This window comes from Phaethon aethereus, assembly GCF_964289735.1.
Source record: "Phaethon aethereus genome assembly, chromosome: 2".
In the NCBI taxonomy this organism is placed as follows: Eukaryota; Metazoa; Chordata; class Aves; order Phaethontiformes; family Phaethontidae; genus Phaethon; species Phaethon aethereus.
Window position 1 is genome coordinate 51,974,409 of NC_138582.1, and position 21,459 is coordinate 51,995,867.

Consider the following 21,459-nt stretch of genomic DNA (forward strand, 5'->3'; position numbering starts at 1 on the left):
TGGGGCATCACTCGCCAACAGTCTCTAAGAAGCAAGGAATTTCAAAGGCAAAAACAACCTTACTTTTAATATTTGCCCTCTGTACCTGAAGTTTGGGTCATTTTCAATTTTTTTCCCCTGTAATAAAGAAGGTTAAAGCTTTCAAATTAGAAGCAAAGACTCTGAGAGCTGTGTCAGATGAGGCCCGTTTGAGCTCGCACCACCTGCCAGCCCTGCTGCAAAGGGCTGGTGAATCGGCCGGTGAGAGGCAAGGTGCGGAAAATTACAGCCCTGGCCCTGACAAGAGGTGGCACAACCCTGATTACCGTATCAGCTCTATGCAAGGCAGATGCTCACACGAGCCTCCATCCGCGGTTTATTCACACCAAGAGAGGAAAACCGCTTCAGCTCTGAGATGGTGAATAGCCCGTGCTGTATCGATGCATCTTCTGCTCATTCCAGCATCTTCTTTCAGCACCAGTCAGGCCACCGACTCCCGTGGACAGCACAGGTCCCCCGTCCCACATCCCTGCAGCATTGCGGCTGGACCGCAGCACCGGGCTGCAGCTGGCGATAATCCTTCTTGCCACTCTTTCAAAGGGAGATGGGATGATTACAGAGGGTTTCTCCAAATTTTTGGAAATATGAAGTTAAAAATGAAAACTGCATTGAACAGGAAGCAACGATTTAAGGATTTCTTCCCAAATAGAAATTACTCAGTAAGTCTGCTTCATTAAATACATCGCCTGTATACACATACTTACTACTTTGATGGATTTATTTTTTTTTTCCTAGAAAGGCCCTTTCTGTCATTTCTGTAAATGAAAGCCTCTGCTAGAATGCACATAAAGGTATCACCAAAGCTCCTGGAAAGAGGACTAAGCTCTGTCTTCGACCCTCCGAGTGTCTTCTCCTTTTCCTACCCTCCCTTCTTGAGAAGTCCCGCTGATCAGCTCTTCAAGGGAGTTTTTATTCTCTGCCCAATTTCGCACAAAGGTATCAAAGGATTTTAATATATTAAAACATGCAACCTCTTCAAGAATTTGTCTCTTTCCTCCCTCTCAGAGTTTCATACCTGGGAGTTGTTATAACACAGCCCTTACAAGAAGTAAGGTATTTCTTTTAAAAAGTTACTTAGCCATCCTTATACACACAGAGTACATGTATTTTCACACATAATTACTTGAAAAAAATACTCCCCCTTCTCCCTTCCAGCTTCTAAGGACAGAAATAAGAAACACCTTCAAGTAACTGTAAATAATAAACCCCGTCACGCTAAACACTTCAAAGTGCAAGTGCAAATATCTCAAGAAGCTTGGGGAACTACACATAATTATGAATTAGCTCTCAAAAACAGATACAGATGATCTGTCAGATAATTTTTCGTTCCAAACAGATTTTAAAATAATATTCCCTGTGATCTGGTAGAGTAACTGCTTACCAATAACTGCAGTTCTTCAAGGAAAGCCTGTGGAGCGGGAGCGCATGTGCCAAGCTGCTGAGATGACTTTTTTTGCCTTAGCAGTACCCACACAGAAGACCTCCCCACATTTGCTTCCTCCTGCCAGGGCACAGCCCCAGGGGAAGCAGTCTTTCACTGGCACTACTGATGGGCAGAGCTCTGGAGAAACACATACTGGTCACCCCTGGGGCCTCAGGTCCTCAGGACCACCCAATGTCCACCTGAATCATTCGAGACACAGCTCTGTACTCTTTCCTTCTTCTGAAAGAGGACATACCAGGACGAGCTGTGGGACAGGGCTGGGGAAGAGAGTGGATGGCTGGCTCTGATGGGGTCTCCGGCAGGAACTTTAGGTGGCTTTGCCAGCAAAACAGCCCTTGGAAGGACAGAAGTACCTACTCCTGCAAGGACCTTGTAGAAAAGCCTTGACCAAAGTAGGACTTAATGGTAGCAGTCTTGCCCACCATGAAACAAACTTCCTGTGAGAACCTGCTCCCTGCACAGAAAGTAGCAGCCTCAGGGCCGATGTGGGCTGACCTGCACCACCACCTCCCTTCACTCCAGAACAGCCATTCAAGTCCAGTTTGGAGATCCTCCTTTTCCTTCCTCCTTCACAGCAAAATCCCCTTCAAAGGCAGGCTGCCTGGAGACAACGTGTGAACTGTGAAGCTGGGGATCCTGAGAAGCAACTGGGTAGCAAAGTTAGCAGCTAACATGCTAGAACAGCTACAGATAGCGGGCAAGGAGTGACCAGCTTATGCCTATAGTAGCAAAGAAGATGCGGTAGAACAAGGACTGATGTATCTGGAAGGAAAAGACCAGTTTTTTTGCCTCTTCCTTCAAAATGTAACAAAGCCAAAAGGGGTGCTCGCCTAGCTTACCAAAGGCCCGCACCAAGTGAAACACTGGCATTGTGGCCTGCAGACAGGTCGCCTTCCTACTAGATAAGGGTAGGACAAGCCACTGACACATGGTAACGAGCCCAGTGCCAAAACAGAACGGTGTGGTGTGCTACATTCTTCAGTCTTTGTCCTCAATTTTGCACTCATCAAAGGAATAAAGCCTTCACTGCAAGTTGCAGTTATCTCCAGAGCTGCAGGCTCCAGCCATGGGACTTTGGATAACAACAGCTGGATCCAGCTCTCGGAGGATGTGTAGACATCATGTGTGCTACGTGCAGAGGGAAGCACATGCAGCACTTGGCCTCAGCAGCCCTCATTTGAAAAGTTGCTGAGAGCAAGCCCATTTGATCAAGTCCAATCACTTGGACTGTCTGCCCCTTCAGGACATCCTCGTTTGCCTTAGTCTTTCCTCCTTCACCCCAGTGATTACAAATGAAGAGGAAAGCAAAGAACAGAGTAAAGAGATGAACCTGGAGAACAGCTGACAGCATTTTTGCCAAACACAGTGCACTCACATGGCAGGACACAGGTGTCTATGAGAGAGCGGGTCTAGAACAACTTGATGCAAACAGTAGCCTTAAGCTACTCGCTGTCAAAGCGTCCAAGAGAGTGCAATGGCTTTGAGGACTCATCTAGCAACATCTCACGGGCCCCCGCTACCTTCCTCATTAAACCTCAAACAAAGCTGCGGGGTGTGTTAGTGCATTCCGGCTAGTCTTTCCTTCCCAGGGGCAGAAGGGAAAAGTTGGAGTCAAAGACAGTTAAAAGGGCTGGATTCAGTGGCAAGACTTGAAAAAGGCAATAAAGGGAAAAAGCAGCAGCTGAAGGAGGAAGAATACAGGGCCCCTTTTGTCACCAAATAATGTACAAAACTTGCTACTACTAAGATAGTAGCAGTCTATACCCCACCTGTCTATACTGTTTTGTCTAAAGGCTGAATACTTGAGTGGCAGAGATAGCTGTCCCAACAGCTCGGTGCTATCAGAAATAGCGACTAGGCTAGCGGGCATCTGGACAGCAAGAAGCGCCTGGAGCAAGCTTTAGACTCTTGCAGCAATGGTGGCATAGACAGCTCTGCTGCTAAGTACCCAAGCTGGAACATGAGCATGCTGAGAACTGAGGCAAGGGAGCACGATGGCATGGTTTGTCATCACCTTATGACTGGGATTTTTAGTAACCTCACAAAGAGCAGCAAGATTGGGGAAAAGGGGGGAAGTGAACTCATGGTCATCTCTCCTTTAACTCCTGCTGTGGCTGAGGAAAGCTCTAGTGTTTCCTACGTGCCACTTTAGAGGGCACGCATTCTTCTCAGAAGCCAAGTTGAGCTCAAATGAGAGGCAGGCTGAAGTCTTGGGAAGGAGACAAGTATTTTTAGCCTTTGCACCAAGGCCTCATCTGCCCCTGTCTGAAACCAGGCCTAAAGACCTGCTGAAAAACCTTTTTGAAAGTGTCTGCAGCTCCTCACAGGCTAAAATTTTAGGCTTGGGATGTGTTTTGGCAGGGTGGGGGGGGAAAGAGGTGGCACACAGGTAAGAACTACTGGTGAAAAAGACAACTTGCTGTGGCAGCAATGAGAGCATGCAATCTATATCATAGGCAGGCCATAAAAACCACTTGAATCACCTGTCATATTTATGTATATCTATTTATCAATTAAGTTATTTTCTCCAACATCTTTCATTTTAAGTATCGCATTGCTTTAAAGAAGGCAAAGAGGCAGGCCAATATGCAGGTGCTCACCTTTGTTCTCCAACCTGCACTTAATTAATTGTGAGTTGCTTTAAAAATAATTTAGGACAATGCTTCCACTGCACATTGCTGAAGTCTGAGATGGTCCCTGTGCTTTTACTTCCCAGAACACGTGCAAGGCACTCACCTCTGCCCAGCTGTTGAAAAAAACCAAAACAAACCCAGCCTCTGTGCTGACTGACTGGGGGAAGTCAGGCAAATGAGAGTTGCTTTTTCTCCCTGCCCACCCACCCTTCAAGTAATTCTCTGCTTTGTTACTTAGTTCTGTTTAAAAAACATAAAATATAGATGTTTATCGTTAATACGTTACATGGGGCAACCGTGCCAATTACTGTGATGAGCAGATAGCCAGGGCTCGCTCTCAGAGACACGCCATTAGTCATGGTGATGACAGCTTCAGACGCTGAATTTCTCATGTTAGGAAACAAAGTTACTGATTTATTATTTTTAATAAAATAATTGCTTTAATGCAGTATTTAAAATAATTTTAAACATCTGATCAATAAGATACAGTACACAAATATGGAAAATGCTGCACTTTACATAAAAAGTAAAGCTAAGCATTTAATTATACAAAACAATTTTGCCTGATGCCATCAATATCTTGCAAACTATAGCTTAGTCAAAGTACTGCTTTTATATATATATGCTATATATACATATATAAATAATTTACAGCATTCATTTACTAGATTTGTTTACTACTGTTCCAACACAAAAAAACATAACAGATTCAAAACTTACTGAATTTGGTAACTATCTGCAGTGGTTCTGATGGTAGAGGGCATTTGAATCATCATTTTAAGTTTCGAAATAGCATGCCAAATCACCATAAGAAGCTTGTTCCTTAAAAGAAAAAAGTTTCAGCAGGAAGCTATTCAATACAATCAGTGCCTTCCCCACTGGTCCTGGGAAATAGCCATGCTCTACAGCACTCTGTCATGGGAGGCAAAATATTTGGAGGCTGGGGAACAGGAGGACCCAGAGGTTTTTCCTGCCACCACAAGGCAGTCTTTACCAGCAAGCAGAAAATCTTTTCATCTATTCTAGCAGTCTTAATCATCTGGAGTCCTCTTCCTCAGTGAATGCAAATCAGGCAACTGGCTAAATACCTTTTATTTGGGAAGTTTCCCTGTTGTACCACATTAAGATACTATAAACATTAGGATGACCATTAAATCAATGTTCTCAACAAAGCAGTGAATCTTGTGCTTTGCAAACACTGCTTTTCTCCTTAAGAGCTTAAGCAGCTGCAAAGTTTCAGTGCATCTCAAGTTTTCACTTTTTTGCAGTCAGCAGAGGTTACTTTTGTTCACTTCTTTCTATATCTGTGCTCAAGTTCAATGCTATTTTTCACATCTACAGAAGAGAAACTGTTTCTTCTGTTTCTTCCTTTTTAGGCTCTTTCACTCCCTGCATTCAAGTTTAGTAACTCCAGATTTTCCTGAACATTGAAGTATGCCCTAACTACACTCACTGCCTGATGTACTTCAATCGCAAAAACGACCGATTTGTTCACCTTCACTCAGTCACTTTCTGATTGCAAAGGGGGAGGGCAGTTGAGGCAAGGTGGGGGCAAGAAAGCATCCCTCATTCCTTCTGCTTGCTACTTTGCTCTCCACAAACGAGCATCCAGTAGTAATTTCAAACCCAGAAACTTTAAGGAGATGCTGAGTCAGATAGGCAATACATTAGCATGTTGACTGACTGCTGGTTCATGATTAAATACAGTTGCCATGCTATGCGGTGCCTTTAAAGTGTTATTTGTTTCCCTAAATAAAGTTGGATTAGAAGAAGGCACTACACGTAGAACAGATGTTGTAGACTCTGGAGTACTGAAGCAAGTGACATACATAAACTAGGGACACGTATCAAGCCCTCAGAGCCTGCAAGACAGTGAAATGCAAGCAAGAAGTCAGGTGCTTGTGTGTGCAGCTCAGTGTTTTCACTGGTTTACAGACTGGTTTAAGCCAAATATTATTAAAAACCCTACAGGTGCTAAGTTAGGTATTTAATAAAAATGTTTATCTGTAAACAAGAGTTATCCTTACAACGGATCATTTCCCGAAATTGGAATTTCAAGACAGTGCAACAATGCTTCAGTGTTTTCTTTGGCAGTAGACAGCAAGTTGAAATGTAAAATTCAAATCACTTCAGAAGAGCATGGTACAAGGTTAGAGAATGCTTCATCTCCCTCTCTTGTTCCATGCAGAATATCAAGTCCCTGAGACAGATGCGGGTTATTCTTGGACAGAGCAGCTGTTTTGTAAGGCTAAAACCCGATGAGCCAGGAGCAATTCCATTGCCATTCAAACCCTAAATGAGGGAGGGAGAAAGAAAAAACATTAGAATTGCATGTAAACACAAGTTTTTAACCAAACTGGTTGGATTATACTGCCTACTTGCATAAAAATAACCTGCTGACGTTCAGTTTTACATGTTGAAAACCAGCAATCCAGAAGTACTTGCACATTAGATACTTTAAAAGACAAAGGAAGCACTTGCCAGTTGATGGTTTATTTCAGTCAAAGCAACCAGAAAATTCTATTTTTCTTTAAAACTGTATTATTATGGCAAGATAAATAACTGCCGTTTCACTGAAGTCATATTACATAGACACTTGCATTGAGAAAGGACAAGCTAACTATGAAGAAGGTACTACCACAGGTCCTATGCAGAGCCCCAGGTTGTGCACAGCTATCACTCCAACTTGCAAGCCCTCAAGCTCCAGATGTTCACATCTCTTCTTAAGAGAACCATCACTGTGAGTGTGCTTTAGCCTTGAAACACGGCCGGGAGAAACTCTTACCCTGGCCATCACCTGTGATTTGTCCTTTAAGGGAGCAACAAATACACACAGTCGAAGCATCTGCGTGTTCAGAACACTGTATCTGAGCTTATCCATCTCAGTTGGCTGCCTTGCGTGGTTATGAAAGCACAACTGGTAGGAGATGATGATGTTTAGTAGTTATACATTCAGGCTACTGGAATGAGCAACCCCCGCGCATTCCAAAATGCCCCAAGATTTATTATTAGGGGTGGGGAGGAGGAAGATTACCATGAGCTGCACAATAGACTGGCTACTTATCTTGGAGCCAATCTATGCTACACAGCCAGTCTCTTATCACTACTGGAGGGTTCTTGGTAATGAATGCAATTTGTACAAATATGAGTGCTCAGTCTCTGTAACTTCAGCAAGGCAATGCCTGCCAGCATCAACACCACTTGGAAATGGTGTTGCTTGGATGCCGTGTTAACTATATCAATTCTTACTCTAACACTCTCTGTAAGACTTCAGCCAAATGACTTTGCCCACTTTGCTTAGAGAAATCCAGTTAAAAAACCCCATATATTAGAAACAAATACCAGTGCTGGACTATCTATAGCAGTGAATGCTACTGTTGTTACAGGGGGAAGCATTGAAATTTATTTTTAAAATAAAGAGATTCACCAGAGAGCACGCACTAACCACAGAAAACCCAGGGCATATTGAAGAAATGGAAGCTGTATTTCTTACTAGCAGCATGCAGGGTATTCAGCACCATTTCATTTGCTTTACAGTCGATACTATTAAACACTATGAAATGCCATCATTTGAAACTTTCAGTTTGTTAAATGGCTTGGAACAAATGCGTGCGTGGGGAAGACTGCTGGCCACATCACACAGAGAGGGCACTGCTGTCCTGGTAAGACACAAAAGGGTCACAGTTCAAGTTTGTCATATGACAACCCTGAAGGATCCAGGGAAAAGATAGCTCTGCAATGCGGCTGCCAGCACGGATTGAAAAGGAGGTCAATCCAACAGGATGCAGCAGAAGGCCTGAGGCAATGTTATAAATGAAACAAACCCCAAGGGTTTTCAGTAACCCAACAGCAATGTCCTTTATAATTCAAAGAACTTCTATGGAGGTGAAAGTATTTTCTCTCTAAACAGTCATTAGACTAGAAGTCTCACCTTTAAAAAAGACACCAAACAAAGCCACCTCAATCCTGCTCACTCCCTTACAAAAAGGGGGCAGACAGCACAAATCCCCGAGCCTGCTTTGGAAGCTGTTGGAGCTGCAAGGTGCTACAATAGGGCAGAAGCACCAAGCTGCCTGCGTTTGAGACAAGAGTTATGGATTTATATATTCTTGAATTCTTACCCATCATGCCCAGTGCAGAGGTGTAAAGCAATGTTATGCTGTAGTATCACATCTGAAGCCAAAGCTTATCCTGCGACTCCTGTTTGCTAAGACAGCCAGTTCGTACTTCTAAGTTTCACGTAGTATCACACCAGAGCTACTGAGCACAGCATTTCAGGGGCCAGAGGCCCTTTGACTAGTTACTGAACATATCTAAACTAACAGCTGCTACCACATCCAAGTTAAAAGAAAAGGTCCTTTTCTCAAAGTGCATGATAGTTTAAAACTGAAGAAGCCAACCGACAGCCTAGGTCATTGCAGTCCAGACTGGGACCGAGTTGGGGAACTCACTCTGAATTAAGTTTATACAGGGATGAGCACCAACTCCTTTTAGCTACTGTCCCCTACAGCTGCATTGAAGCACTGGTCTTTCATGGTTTGGTTTTGGACTTTGGACCAAAACAGTGGAGGGTGATGTACTTACTACCTGTCTTTTTGCAATAAAACATTTAGGGAACCAGAAGTAAAAACACTGGAAGTTAAGATGCCATCTGTGCATCAAAATGAACCACCACAGGCGACTGTTAATGTCCAAGATCTTATTTAAGAAGTGCCCAACTCTGAGCTCCCCAGCTGGCAGAAGGCACCTTTTATGGGAGTGTCCTCTGCTGCTCAGTTCTCAGAGCCTCCTCTTGAGCACACTCCTGTTGGGCAGCAGGTCGATCTTGTCTGGCCCTAGGCAACAGTCAGCAGCCGTCTCCTTTACATCTCATATACCCCTTCCTGCACAGAGGCTCCCCCATGCTGCTTTTGAGACCTTAAATACTCAGATTAAGTACTTAAAACACCACAGCCCACCCGTTGCTCCCAGACATCTCTATTACGTTCCCCTCAGTTGGGCAGCAACTGCTTATGCCTTTTTATTTTGGGGGACTCTTCACTGCAAAAGTCTTTAGCCTACCCTAAAACTGCTTTGCGAGCCTCTTCTAAGGGGAAATTAAAAGTGCTGCTTTTCAACCAGGTCACAGACAAGTACAAAGATAAATGAATGTAAAACACATCCCCGTAGAACAAATTCTAATCAAAGGGTGCTGCAACCAGCCTGCACCCCACTTCTGCAATATCTAGTTATTAGTGCCTTAAGTAGCAAATTCTTTTTGTCTTTCCTTTTCCCCCCCTTTATTTATATTTATTTTTAAATTGGGAACACTCCTCTTTTCCACAGGGGAGGCTAGAAGTAGTCAACCGTATCCTGAAGTCCCTTTCACTGAACCCCTAGCACCCCGCTTTCCTTCTGAAAGCAAAATGACACAGACATGCAGCCCGGGAGGGGTAAGTACCAGCACAGATACTACCAGCCGACCCGGGTATCAACAGCCACACTACAGCCAGCGGCAACAGCTTCAGCACAGCTGACAGACCCTGTCCGTAAGCCAGGCAGCAGGGCTCTGTACCACTGGAAACCACTCTTTGCAATACCCAGTCCACTAGTTGGCTTAAAAACAGCCCTGTGAGGCCACCATGGCAGCAGTCCTGCTTTTGGCCTATCCTCAGAGTCAAGTCAAATCACCTGCTTTGCCAAAGCAACATGCTGTCACCCTTTCTTGATCCTCAGAGCCTTTTTGTAGACACCTGACAGAGATCAGTTGCTCTCTCTGATCTTGGCAGTAGAAGACATTGCAGGGCTCCTGCACTAGTCCCATGCCTCTTGTGAGGCTAGTCTTGTTTGCGAGGCTGCTCCTGAGACTCATCTTTAAGATCTTTAGAGCTCTCTCCAGTGGCTGGACCGAGAATTAAATACTAACTCTCTGAAAAGGCAAGAGCGAAGTTGATACAGAGCCGCGGCTCATGACAAGGCTCTTCCTTTACCTGAGCTACCATCATCACCTTATTCCCAGTCTCCAAGGTATTTGGAATATGCGACCTACACGTCTGCATCGTAGGTACTGACAAGAACATCAAAGTTGCTCAGAGCTCTTCTACAGGCCCGGATACTAAGCTCGTAAGATACTAAGAGAGGGCTCAGACGACACCTTCCTTGCCACCAAGTCCAGTTCAGGCTCAGTGAGCTGTTCCTGGCAGAGTACATGCTCTCTTCTCAAATTCAATGGCTTCACACCAATCATATTCAGGATTTTAAACTCTTTAGAGGTGGGCACTTTACCGGAACAAAGCATTCAGTCAAATGTGAAAAAGTCAAGCCAAGAGTTCTCCTATGAGTTTATGGTGTGGCATAAACACATCCCAGTCCCAGAGCCAAGATCTCAAGAGAGCAAACTGTCATTGCATCTCTGCTGCGCATTACAAAAATACCACCAGCAGAAGAAAGTAGTCACGAGACATTTTTCAGTGACACCTCCAAACACTGAATAATGACAGTTGCGTGCAGCAGAGACGGTGTTGGAAGGTGGGAAGAGCATCTAGCAAATCGGAACAAAAGCATCCGGGTTCAGCCCCCAGCTCTGTCACCTGCAGTCACACTGAGGTCTGTGGTATCTAGCATACCCCTTGCATTAGCTTCCCAGCTGTAAAACACAGAACGTGCTCCTGTCACACAGGAAGAAAAAAGGGTAAAGAGCCATTAACGTCCTGCGGAGTTCTCACTTTCCTAGGTCTCAACCAGCAGCAAGGGGTAAGGAAGAGATCCTGCCAGAATTGTGAGTTTTGCTTGTAAAAGTAAGTGCCTGATGCAGGCCAGAGAAAACAAAGCGAAAGAAGCTGGTATTACTTTGGTGACAAGTCAGCATACTGATGCTGTCTACTCTAACAAGCCTCAGTCTGACAGAAATACTCCCACATTCAGAATACTAAAATACTACATTACTCAATATTTATATAATTCTTTTTTTAAAATAAAGTTCGTTGTGTTAGGTGGTTGGCGTTCTGGGGACTTTTTTTAAACCTTATAGACCATTAGGGTAGATCAAGCCAATGCCTGAAAGGCTTAGATCTCTATTTCCTGGCTGCTTCTCCTGCAGCTGAAAACAAACATGTATATTTATGATGCTATCTGCAACCTACAAAGAAGCCTCACAAAGCTGTCAGATCCATATAATAGAGAATACTATTCAACTATGCATTTTTACTCAGATTTCATTGCAACATTCCTACAAGTCCTTTCAAATGTAGGCAACAACATGTTTTACATATTGAAACAAATTACTGCGAATGTAATGTCAGTTTATTCACTATTATGCCCAAGATTCATGTACGCATGTCACTTCGTATGGCTACATCAGATGCTTAATCTGTACCTGGAGGTAATGAATACTATACAAATATGTCATGTTAGTTAATAGACAATTATTAAGCTGAAATTTTCTGGCTCTTTGCCACATCATTTTAAGCAATGTATTGTCAACTAAATTATAAATCTCTTGACCCTTCACATGTCATCAACGTTTGCGCATTACCAATATGTTCAGCCTAAAGCTACAATGCAATTAGTCATTTAAATTGCAGATATCTTTCACACATAAGAAGAATTAAGTTCATCTCTAGCACAGAGAAGGCACAATATGGGTCAGTGAACTGTATTTCTGAAGTGTGTGAATGGCAGTGGAGAATATTTTTGCCTATTTACATGGGAAAAATTCACATCAAGTGTATGGCCCAGACTGACAGCCGCCAGGAAATTCAGAGCTGAAATTGAAACCCTCTTCACAGCTGACAGGGCTGTGCTTAGGTCTTGCAGCAGCTAAGTAAGATGCTGAAGCCATGTATGTTTTATAATTGCAGTAACACTTTTAGCTCCCCTCTTCCCCAAAATGTATGACCACCCTGTAGAGTATTCAATTGTCCTGACAGCCTGAATAAGAACCAGAAACTGAGTCTGCATACGTTAAGCGTATGCAAAGTAGAAAAAAGAAAAACCCTCCTCTATCACTTCAGACCTAAATCTCAAAATGGGCTGGGGGAAGTGGTGGTAGTGACAGAGGCACACACAGAAAAAGAGGGAAACCCCTGAAGTGTAGAAATAGATTTTGTAGCCTGACTCTGAACAACTACTTACATGCAAGTAGTATAGGTCCAATTTAAAGCAATTGCTTTTAAGTTCATTTTCTGTAGCTTTTAAGAAAATACTTTAGCAGACTATCACGTACCAATGCCAAGCACCAGCCAGCAGCCTTTCTGTGCCCCATGGATATACAGGGAGCAGCAAACCTATCATCTGCTACAGAGCCAACTTCTGCATTTAATTCACATTTAGACACAGTCACATCCTGAACATCAATACTGAAGTTGATGAATTATGCTAGCGTGTCCTCTCATCAGAAGAGCTTATGGCCAGAAAGGCGGCAGTAACTTCTACAGCTACCACTTGAAAGACTGTAAAGCCAGATATCCCTTAACTACCACACATCCCTCCTGCAAATGCCAAAAAACTGACAGTGATTTGATTGCCACACAGTGGAAAAGCCAACACATCTCTCTTCCCCAAACATCTGGAAGAGTTAGAGTTTTCTTTTGTTCTGTGGAAAGTGATTTGTTACTTAAAAGCTTAGTTCTTCCCAGGTCAGCCTAAAGAGCATTTGCAAAGCTTAAAGATGCATCGCATACAGAATACATTTGATCAACATGCATACCAGCACCCTAAGCTGTAAAGCAAGAAGGGTAAGTTTAAGTTCTGCTAACAATGATCAGATGCAGCAGAGACATTGCCCTAAAAGAGAAGACAAGAAGCTTGTTTTCTCCTCCCACAATACTAAAAACGGCACAATGACCAGTGTGGTAAAAAAGACATTTCTCCCATTTATTCTTGCCAAACTTCTTGCCAGAGGGAAAATACAAGCTTATTTGTGGACTGCTGTATTAGACTGTCCTGGTTTCAGCTGGGCTAGAGTTAATTTTCTTCATAGGAGGTAGTGTGAGGCTGTGTTTCGGATTTGGGATGAGAAAGTGTTGATAACGTGCTGATGTTTTGAGTTGTTGCTGAGCAGTCAAGGACAGTCCAGCTTCTCGTGATGGCCTGCCAGCAAGAAGGCTGGTGGTACATGGGAAGCTGGGAGAGGACACAGCCAGGACAGCTGACCCAGGCTGGCCAAAGAGATATTCCATACCATATGATGTCATGCTCAGTATATAAAACTGGGATGAAGAAGGAAGGGCTGGAGGGACATCCAGAGTATGGCGTCTGTCTTCCCAAGAAACCATTACACATGATGGAGCCCTGCTTCCCTGGAGATGGCTGAACACCTGCCTGCCCATGGGGAGTGGTGAATGGATTCCTTGTTTTGTTCTGCTTGTGTGCGTGGCTTTTGCTTTACCTATTAAACTTTTCATCTCTGTATCTCTTAAACTCTTTATCTCAAACCATGAGTTTCCTCACTTTTACTCTTCCAATTCTCTCCCCCATCCCACCGTGGGGGAGTGAGCGAGGAGCTGCGTGAGGCTTAGTTGCTAGCTGGGTCTAAACCACGACATAGACGATGGGCATCACCCTGCAAGTATCACATTATTTTATGCATGTTGGCCAGAGCTAGGGATTTCTCAGAAAGTACTTGAATGGCTCTGCACTGACCCCATGATATCAGCTGCATCATTTACTTCTGTAGCAGCTCCACAGCATCCATATAAAGTAATACAAATATATATAATATCAAATTATACTTGCAGTAGCCTATTTCCGCAGCAGGGCCAGACTACAGGTGGCAAGGCAAGACCTGCACTTACTAACAGAGCAGCCAGTCTTGGCGGTGGACAGAACAGCTACATGTAGTATCTGGAAGGAGGAAGTTTCCTTTGCCCAGGAAAAATTTTTGATCAAGCAAAAAGAAAAGACACAAGATTTACCTAAGTCAGTCAACATGACCAACCTGGAAGGTGGCAAGTAAAAGACACGCCACTAACAGCACTTTGGGGCAAGACAGACTGCATCACTTCCAAGTAGTTAATGCATTATCATTGAGCCAGAAAAGGGATGAGAAACAAGCACTCCCCCCCACCCCTCCATTACATAGAATTGCAGGCATACAAGTAAGTTTTCCTGTATGAAAAAGGAGAATGGTCCAACTACAGTCTTCAGAAGCTGACCATGAGAGTAACAGTTATTCTCCTAACTACTTTCAAAGATGTAGGTAGACCTTTTTTTCCTCCCTACTGCATGATACCGCACAAATATACTGCTCTCAGTTCAAGACTGAAGATGACCTTGGACCCAGGACACCTTTAGATAGAAGAAAAGAAAGTTTAAGGACTCAGAACTGCAGCTTGTTTCTTCACAGACAAAAACTTTAAATATCTGCAAGGGTTTTCAAACTTCTAAGACTCCAGTTAGAGTGAGAATGAGACAAAGCTGTTTCCAAAATAGCTTTGTCATCAGAAAAGCAGTAAAACTTAATCCAAAATAATCCTTGCCTATTTCTCAGCATTGAAAACATTATGGGGCATGTTACCAACCAATAAAAACTACGAAACAGAACACAGAATCGGGAAAACAAGTCTGTGGCTTCAAGTTTACTTTTTTCTGATTTGTTTTAAAAGTGTTGTCCCTTTTCAAGATGAGTTATTTTTTCAATTCTTCCCACCCTTTAATTCATTACTGTTCACCACATGCCCCCAAACTGGGGGAGGAGAAGAGGTGGGTAACAAATACACAAACCCAAAACCACATCTGAACCAAATCCAAAGGCCTCTCCCCCTCATTGTATCCAAAAGTGTCCAGAGAGACCAGAATGAGAGATGAAAATATTACCACCTCTGGAATACAAGTAGCACCAATTAACACATTTTCACAATAGAGGGATTTTCTTACCAGTGTTTTCCGAAATTACTCTTTTTGAACAATACCATTCAAATGTTAAGTTGTAGTGAAGAGAACATGCAAAACTACCCCAGCAAGCGTTTCCAACCAGAAGGGGAAAAAGAATTCCCATTATACTGATGCCTTTTTTTCTGTTTTGTTTTTTAATTAGGCCTAGAGCATTAGCCTTATTTTTACATTTCACGATCTTCATGGATTTGCCCCTACTGCTATTTCAAGTTTAGGAATACATAAGCAATAATCATGGCAAGATATAGTTTACCCTTCAGGTCCAAATTAGCTGACAGACACTCCTCTGGGCAACAGCCTTTCTTTTCAGCCTACCTGCCACACTATAAAGTGATGTGCCTGCTGGAAAGCAGCCTTCTAGCTATAAAGCACGTGCTCATGTCACCACATGTTGTTCTAGTTCCCAGATTAAAATAATCCATAATAGGTCTCCTTAAAAGGCCAAGTAAAGAAAGCAGAATTTCAGAGAACAAGATAGGATGAATGTGCTGGAATCAGGCATTCAACCACCCCTGGACAAGGACTTTGCAGAAGAGGTGCAAAACCAGGTGGCAGAGTACAAAGGTAGCAGATATCTAGGGCTGAAGAACATCCCAAACTAACAACAGATACTCATTTGTGGAGAAAGGAAACATGGGATGCTAACATAATGCTGTTTTTACCCCTTCACACTTACCGCAACAGAAGGTAGCGGATCCATACCAACCCGGTCTGCTGAGCTGCACTCTTCCAGTACCCATTACATTTTTTTAATGAATAAAGAAAGGCAAGTAGGTAACAAATTCGCTTAGAGTTTCACTTTTTTAATACATGCTGTAACTGATTATTTCTTCCCTGTCTCCCCAAATACCTTAGGGCTTCAGTCTACATCAATAACGGTTTGAAACAATTCCTTTCCTTTAATTCTTGCAGTAGGCAAAGATAAATAGAAGCTGAACAGAGTTAACTTTGCTCCAACACAGACAGAAGAGATCTGAACATTGCAAAGAGAACATTATCCAAGGAAACTTGAAGTCTTAGTTAAAAAAACAAATGCAGTTAGCATCAGTGACTTCATTCAATGCTGACAACGGATCATTTATATTCAGGAATAACTTCTTCCATCATACCTGTCTGCCAAGACATCAGGCTTTTAAAAAACATGGTCACAGGAGTATTATGCACAGATTTACTCCTTGCCATTGCATAGTCAGAAAGGTCTGACATTTAAGATTACTTGAGAGTAAAGCTGTCTGTATTTGCAATTTGAAATGAGAAAGTACATCCTGCCTGTTTAAATTATTCTCAGACAGGTTGCCCAAAAAGATGATTTTAAAGATGCCCAAATGTGTAGCAGCCTAAGGCCATATTGTACTTGCTTTCAGTTTCAAAGACCTCCTTTCATCTCTGAAGAATGGAATGTTGTTTACTGCTCAGGATGTTTTGCCATGTTATCATGAATGTATTACAAATGTTCTGCTTCTTGAACTAGAGAGTGTTTGTCAAAACCATTCTTTATTCTACATGAGAAGTCTTAAGCCTTTTAGAAATCCTGCTCAAATATATTGGGACGCTTAAACGTCTAAGTCTAAACATCTTTCTCAAGTTTGCTATCCTGCATAATTTCACAAAAAAAGAAAAAAGAGAATTGCTTTTTGGTAGCATGAAAACTAAGTACTAGGCATTGGAATGCAAGATTGCATGCGAGAAACAAAAGTAGTTTCACTAGCAGAATTACTTTCGCCTCCTGCCCTTACAACTCAGCCTAGTAAGGGAACCTGTATGAGAAGGTTCTTAAAATACAGCAGGTAAATTTGCAACAATGAAATGCTATTAAGGTTTATGGTCAGTTTTAGGCACATTATATCCATGCTTTTTTAAAATGGCAATGTAAATAATGGATCACCACCTTACAACAGGAACATTGTTATCTGTCTCACTTTGGCACAACCTCATGAAGCTTTTATTAAAATAGACACCGCAGACGATGAGAAATAACTGAAAATCACCTAACAGGCAGACTTGTTAAATATTCAGAAACAAATCTGGCAATAATTACAGAAAACCACTATGAAGAACTGGAATAGTTACTCGATAGAAGCTTGGGGGAAGAGGAGAAAAGGATGAGGAAAACTGTTCTTGTGCTAGACTCATTTTTTTCAAGTTTTTCCAGTAGTATTACAAAAAAAACCCTATACCTTCAGCTTCATGTGAAAGTGCATTAAAAAACTTCAAAGTAGTGAAAAGTAGCTGCTCAAAAGCTGGGAATGTTGCTTTCTGCAGCTTGTTTAGGTACAGATTCCTTTACTTGTGGTAAGCAGGGAGCATTCAAGGAGCTAATTGTGTCTTCACGTCAGAACAAAATCAGGGAAACAAGTCTACCTCTTCTCCCTAGAGAGGCCTCTTGCCACTATGTAGGCTGAGGGAAAACCTACAGGACAGACTGTCTCAGTTACATTGCAAATAGTTGAGCTTAATACAAGGTCCTCCCAGACTCCAGCATGCAAAAACACTGGAGTATTTTCAATCCTAGCATCCCTTTAAGCTTCCTAGGCCACAAAAATTAAAAAGACTTAAGGCTTATCAGAAAGGACACATTTACCACCACTTCCTCCACCCAAGAGTTACCTTCCACTGTGCTTGGGTCAGACGCCAACCAGCTGTTTGCCTAAGCAACATCGAGGCTTCATGAGAAAGAGGGGCCAAACCAGCAACAACACTCGAATAACAGCATGCAACAAATTTCTCCCATCTCCAGCCAAGATGATGATCTCTGACAGAAGTAGGCTGTCAGTCTCCTTGCAAAGAACTTCTGCAGCCCTGTAAGCTTCCCAGGTCCCAGAAACAGTTCATCTCCAGCACAACATTAAGAGATTTGTTCAGACCAAGATTTGTTATAAGCACTTTTAAAATGCAGCATGAGTCAGAAGAGGTGATCCGGCTTATTACAGGAGCTGATTGATCTAGCTTTATTTACTTATTTATTGCTTTTTGGAGGGGATCTAGCCAACACGAGCTCACAGTATATTTGAAAAGAGTCCCTATACATTGTGCATGGAAAAAGGTCCATAGTCACATGTCAAAGCAAGAGCCGTTTCAAAAGCCATCTAAAACAGCCACCGTGACTTCAATTGAGGGGCCATGACAACTAGCTGCTGCGGAAGACCACCACAGCTTCATCACCCTCCACTGGAGACGGAAGTTTCTCTGAGCCACCATTTCATTCAATCCTTTACACACAGTGCTCTTATCCACAGTTCTTCCTATAACACAATTAAACATCCCCATCAAATTTATCAGAAACAATCCTTTCAAGTATTTAACACATGGACTAGTTTTCTTACAGTATGTAACCAGCCATTTCATGTAAGCGAATTCTAACTTCTTCCTATAGGGAAGGATAAAAATCATTCAATATGAAGATACACCACCACCATGCAAGTCATTGCAAGCCATCTCCATACCTCCAGCCCAGATCCAACATTTGATGAATCCAACGGTCTCTTCTTCCTTGGTCCAATGGCTGCCAAAGCTGTGAGGTTTGCTTCTCTTTGTTGCATTTGTGCTAACTCCAATTGCTGCATCTAAATTAGAGAGAAAACACCCACATTAATTATGATACACAGTATCCTAAAGGTCTCGGTTCTTTTTATGGGAGCTTCAGACAGCTTTGCAGTCCCTACTGAAACAATGTATTTCACAGCATCTTCTCCTGTCTTTCTGGACACTTGACAAATTCCAATACTCAGTCATGCTTAGAACCTTGAAATGCTACTGGCTCTATAGAAAGTGCTGTATAAGTAACACTTTTTATGGAGACCACATTGTGGTATCAACACAGCCTTAACAGGAGACTTGCTGCTGGTTCCTCAGCTCATAAGCTTTGCCATATCCAATTAAGAGAAAATATTGATCAGAAGTGGTTTATGAGGCTGGATTAGCACTAAAAGTTGAAGTTGCAGAGTTCTGTGAATTGGCATATTCTTAATTCAAAATTTCAATTCATGACTGCACAAGCAAGACACTCAGTTTCTTCACACTGTATTACCTGAGCCCAGCATTCAATATTGCCATTCTGAAACAACTTATTACCCAACTGAATAGGATGCTGTCAGTTCACTGATGTTCTTTCTTTTCCCAGTACGTATTTGAATTTTCAGGCATATCTGAAGCAAGTTAGAAATAGACTACATATATTTATTTTCACTTACCTCCAAAAACTCTTCAACACTAAGATATCCTCAGAAACAACCTCTACCTGTGTTAGATAAACTTGGGATGGGAGAGAAATCCACAGTTAAGAGGATTAAAAAATAGTTTTATCTCTGCATTTCAAGGAACATACTACTTTATTTTATTCGATAACTATAGATACCAGCTGCTCTGGAGCTCAGCCCAGTCAAGTCTGCTAATAGACTGACTAGCTTGGATTGGCCACCTTGCTAACACAACCACACTGCTTTCATATCCACCAGCTGTCCGACTTGAAGTATGGTTGGAGGCGAGCGCTTGCTCTCTCTGCAGAGAAGGAATTTTTTCTATTTACGTAGGTTGAGTTTGTCCTTAAACACAAACCTCTAGGTTTGATATTAACCCTTATATGATCTGACATGCAACTAAAACAGCTCCTTAGCTTGTGCTCTCCCCACTCCCAGCACCTACAAAATTCTTTGGATGGGAACTCTTTGCATGTGTTTGTGTGCATATCTTTAAAGAAAGTACAGCTGTATCATGGTGGCAAAGCATCTAATTCTCCTCCCTTCCTCCCCCTCCCCATCACTCCCCGCAATCATAAAAAAAAAATAATTAATTGTAATTCCTCATCCAGTCAGTACAGATATTTTGCTTACTAAGCTTTCAATACACTATGTTTTTCTTGCTTTTCAGCTCTTTGATATCCCACTTGGAGAAATTCAGCTGGTAAGAACTGAGCTTGTACCACCTACACAGCATTACTCCCCCACTTGCTACTACTTAAATAAAGAAGAATCCACAATAAAGTAATACTGTGGGGTTTGGGGGGAACGTTTTGGGGAGGAGGGCTGTTTGGTTGGGTGGGTTTTGAGTGGGTTTTTTTGCAAGTCTTATTTTACTTCAGATAGGTAGACTCTTTCTTACTTTAGTGATGCTGGCAGCTTCACATCAAGTATTGCAGCAACTAGGCTATTTAAAGAAAAATGGTATTTCAGGGCAAGATTCCTAAAAGGACATCCTGCCCTCTAAAGACTCAAACTATACACATGCTCAAGATTTTTCAGCAGAAATCAGGGAATGCAAGACTTGGACATACATATATTGAGAGCAGTTGATTGTTTTTGGGGTTGTTTTTGTTTGAAGATGAAACAAATGCTTCAGTTATGGGAACAACACTATTTGCAAGTCAGCTTTGATCACACTATGTAGGCTTTTGCTTACAGAAATGCAGTAGTACTTCTTCAATGCTAGATACCATCATTCACTTACCACACACTATTCTTGTGTTTGTGTGCAGTATAAACACTTACAACCTTATTTATCAGAATTCATTCAGTTCTGAATGGGGTTTTGTTTGTTTTTTCAAAGTATACAGTATTGCTTTCAAGAATATTTTAGAGACTACATGGTTTTATGTCCCTTAAACTTGAAAACTATTAGTGTTCTGCAATTGTCTGGGGTTACCTGCAGCTGGCCTACTTGCATAAAATGTTTAAGATAAACTTCCTCTAATCTCAGTCTTAAATGTCTATATTTATATTCAGGAACACATTGCAACCAATCAGGGATGGGGAGAAATAAGACTGAATTTGAAAAATTAACCTGAAGCTTCACAAACTCTGTGAAACACGAGGCTTAGAAACTATTTTTATGTGACATCTTTACCGCTCCCTAGATTAATCAGAAGCAATTAAACACTGAGATTCTTTGGTGGAGGCACATGCTGACTTCTAGCCCCAGCTGCCCAGGCCTCCAACACCTGGGGCCACCCCCACTTACAGGCAGCTACAGAGCACTCCTGTAGAAGTACACCTTCTCGCTAGCAATGCGGTTCAGTCATCACGGTGGTCGCATGTGCACCACAGTCTACTTGCAACGAGAAGAGACACTGCAATATGCCATGCACATGGCATCCCTCTGGGGGCAGATTAAATTCCAAAAGGCTCCAGTGGCAAAGAAAACCAGAAGGGGAAAGATGATTTGCTTTACCTTTAAGAATCATTACCCTTAAAATGAAAAGGACTTCTAAAACCATTAAATGTAAACAAAAAACAAACAAAACAAAAGCCTTTTATTAGCCTAAGCTTGTGCTTCCATCCCTGGAAGTCATTAGAAAACACATCCCCCCTTCTCCCTCAACTCTACAAAACACATACAAACCAGCTTCACTGAATTAGACATGTCAAAAATGGGTGGCTGCTGAATATTTGGTCATTGGCTTGAAGCAGCATTGAAATAAGACCCCCTCTCCTTTTTACAGCTGATGTTGATGGGCAACCACAGTAAAGACCAAGGACA

The 21,459-nt window shown here is 42.3% G+C and overlaps 1 protein-coding gene across 1 annotated transcript in view; it reads right to left on the bottom strand.

Annotated features, from left to right (window-relative positions):
- Positions 1-6,240: 6,240 nt before the first annotated feature.
- Positions 6,241-21,459, bottom strand: part of TAF4B (TATA-box binding protein associated factor 4b) — a gene marked incomplete at both ends in the record, with an annotated part of 73,411 nt that continues 58,192 nt past the window's right edge. The window contains 2 exons of the mRNA XM_082014994.1: positions 6,241-6,408; positions 18,432-18,551. Of these exons, the coding sequence (XP_081871120.1) occupies positions 6,241-6,408; positions 18,432-18,551 (288 nt within the window). The remainder of the gene's footprint in view (positions 6,409-18,431; positions 18,552-21,459) is intronic.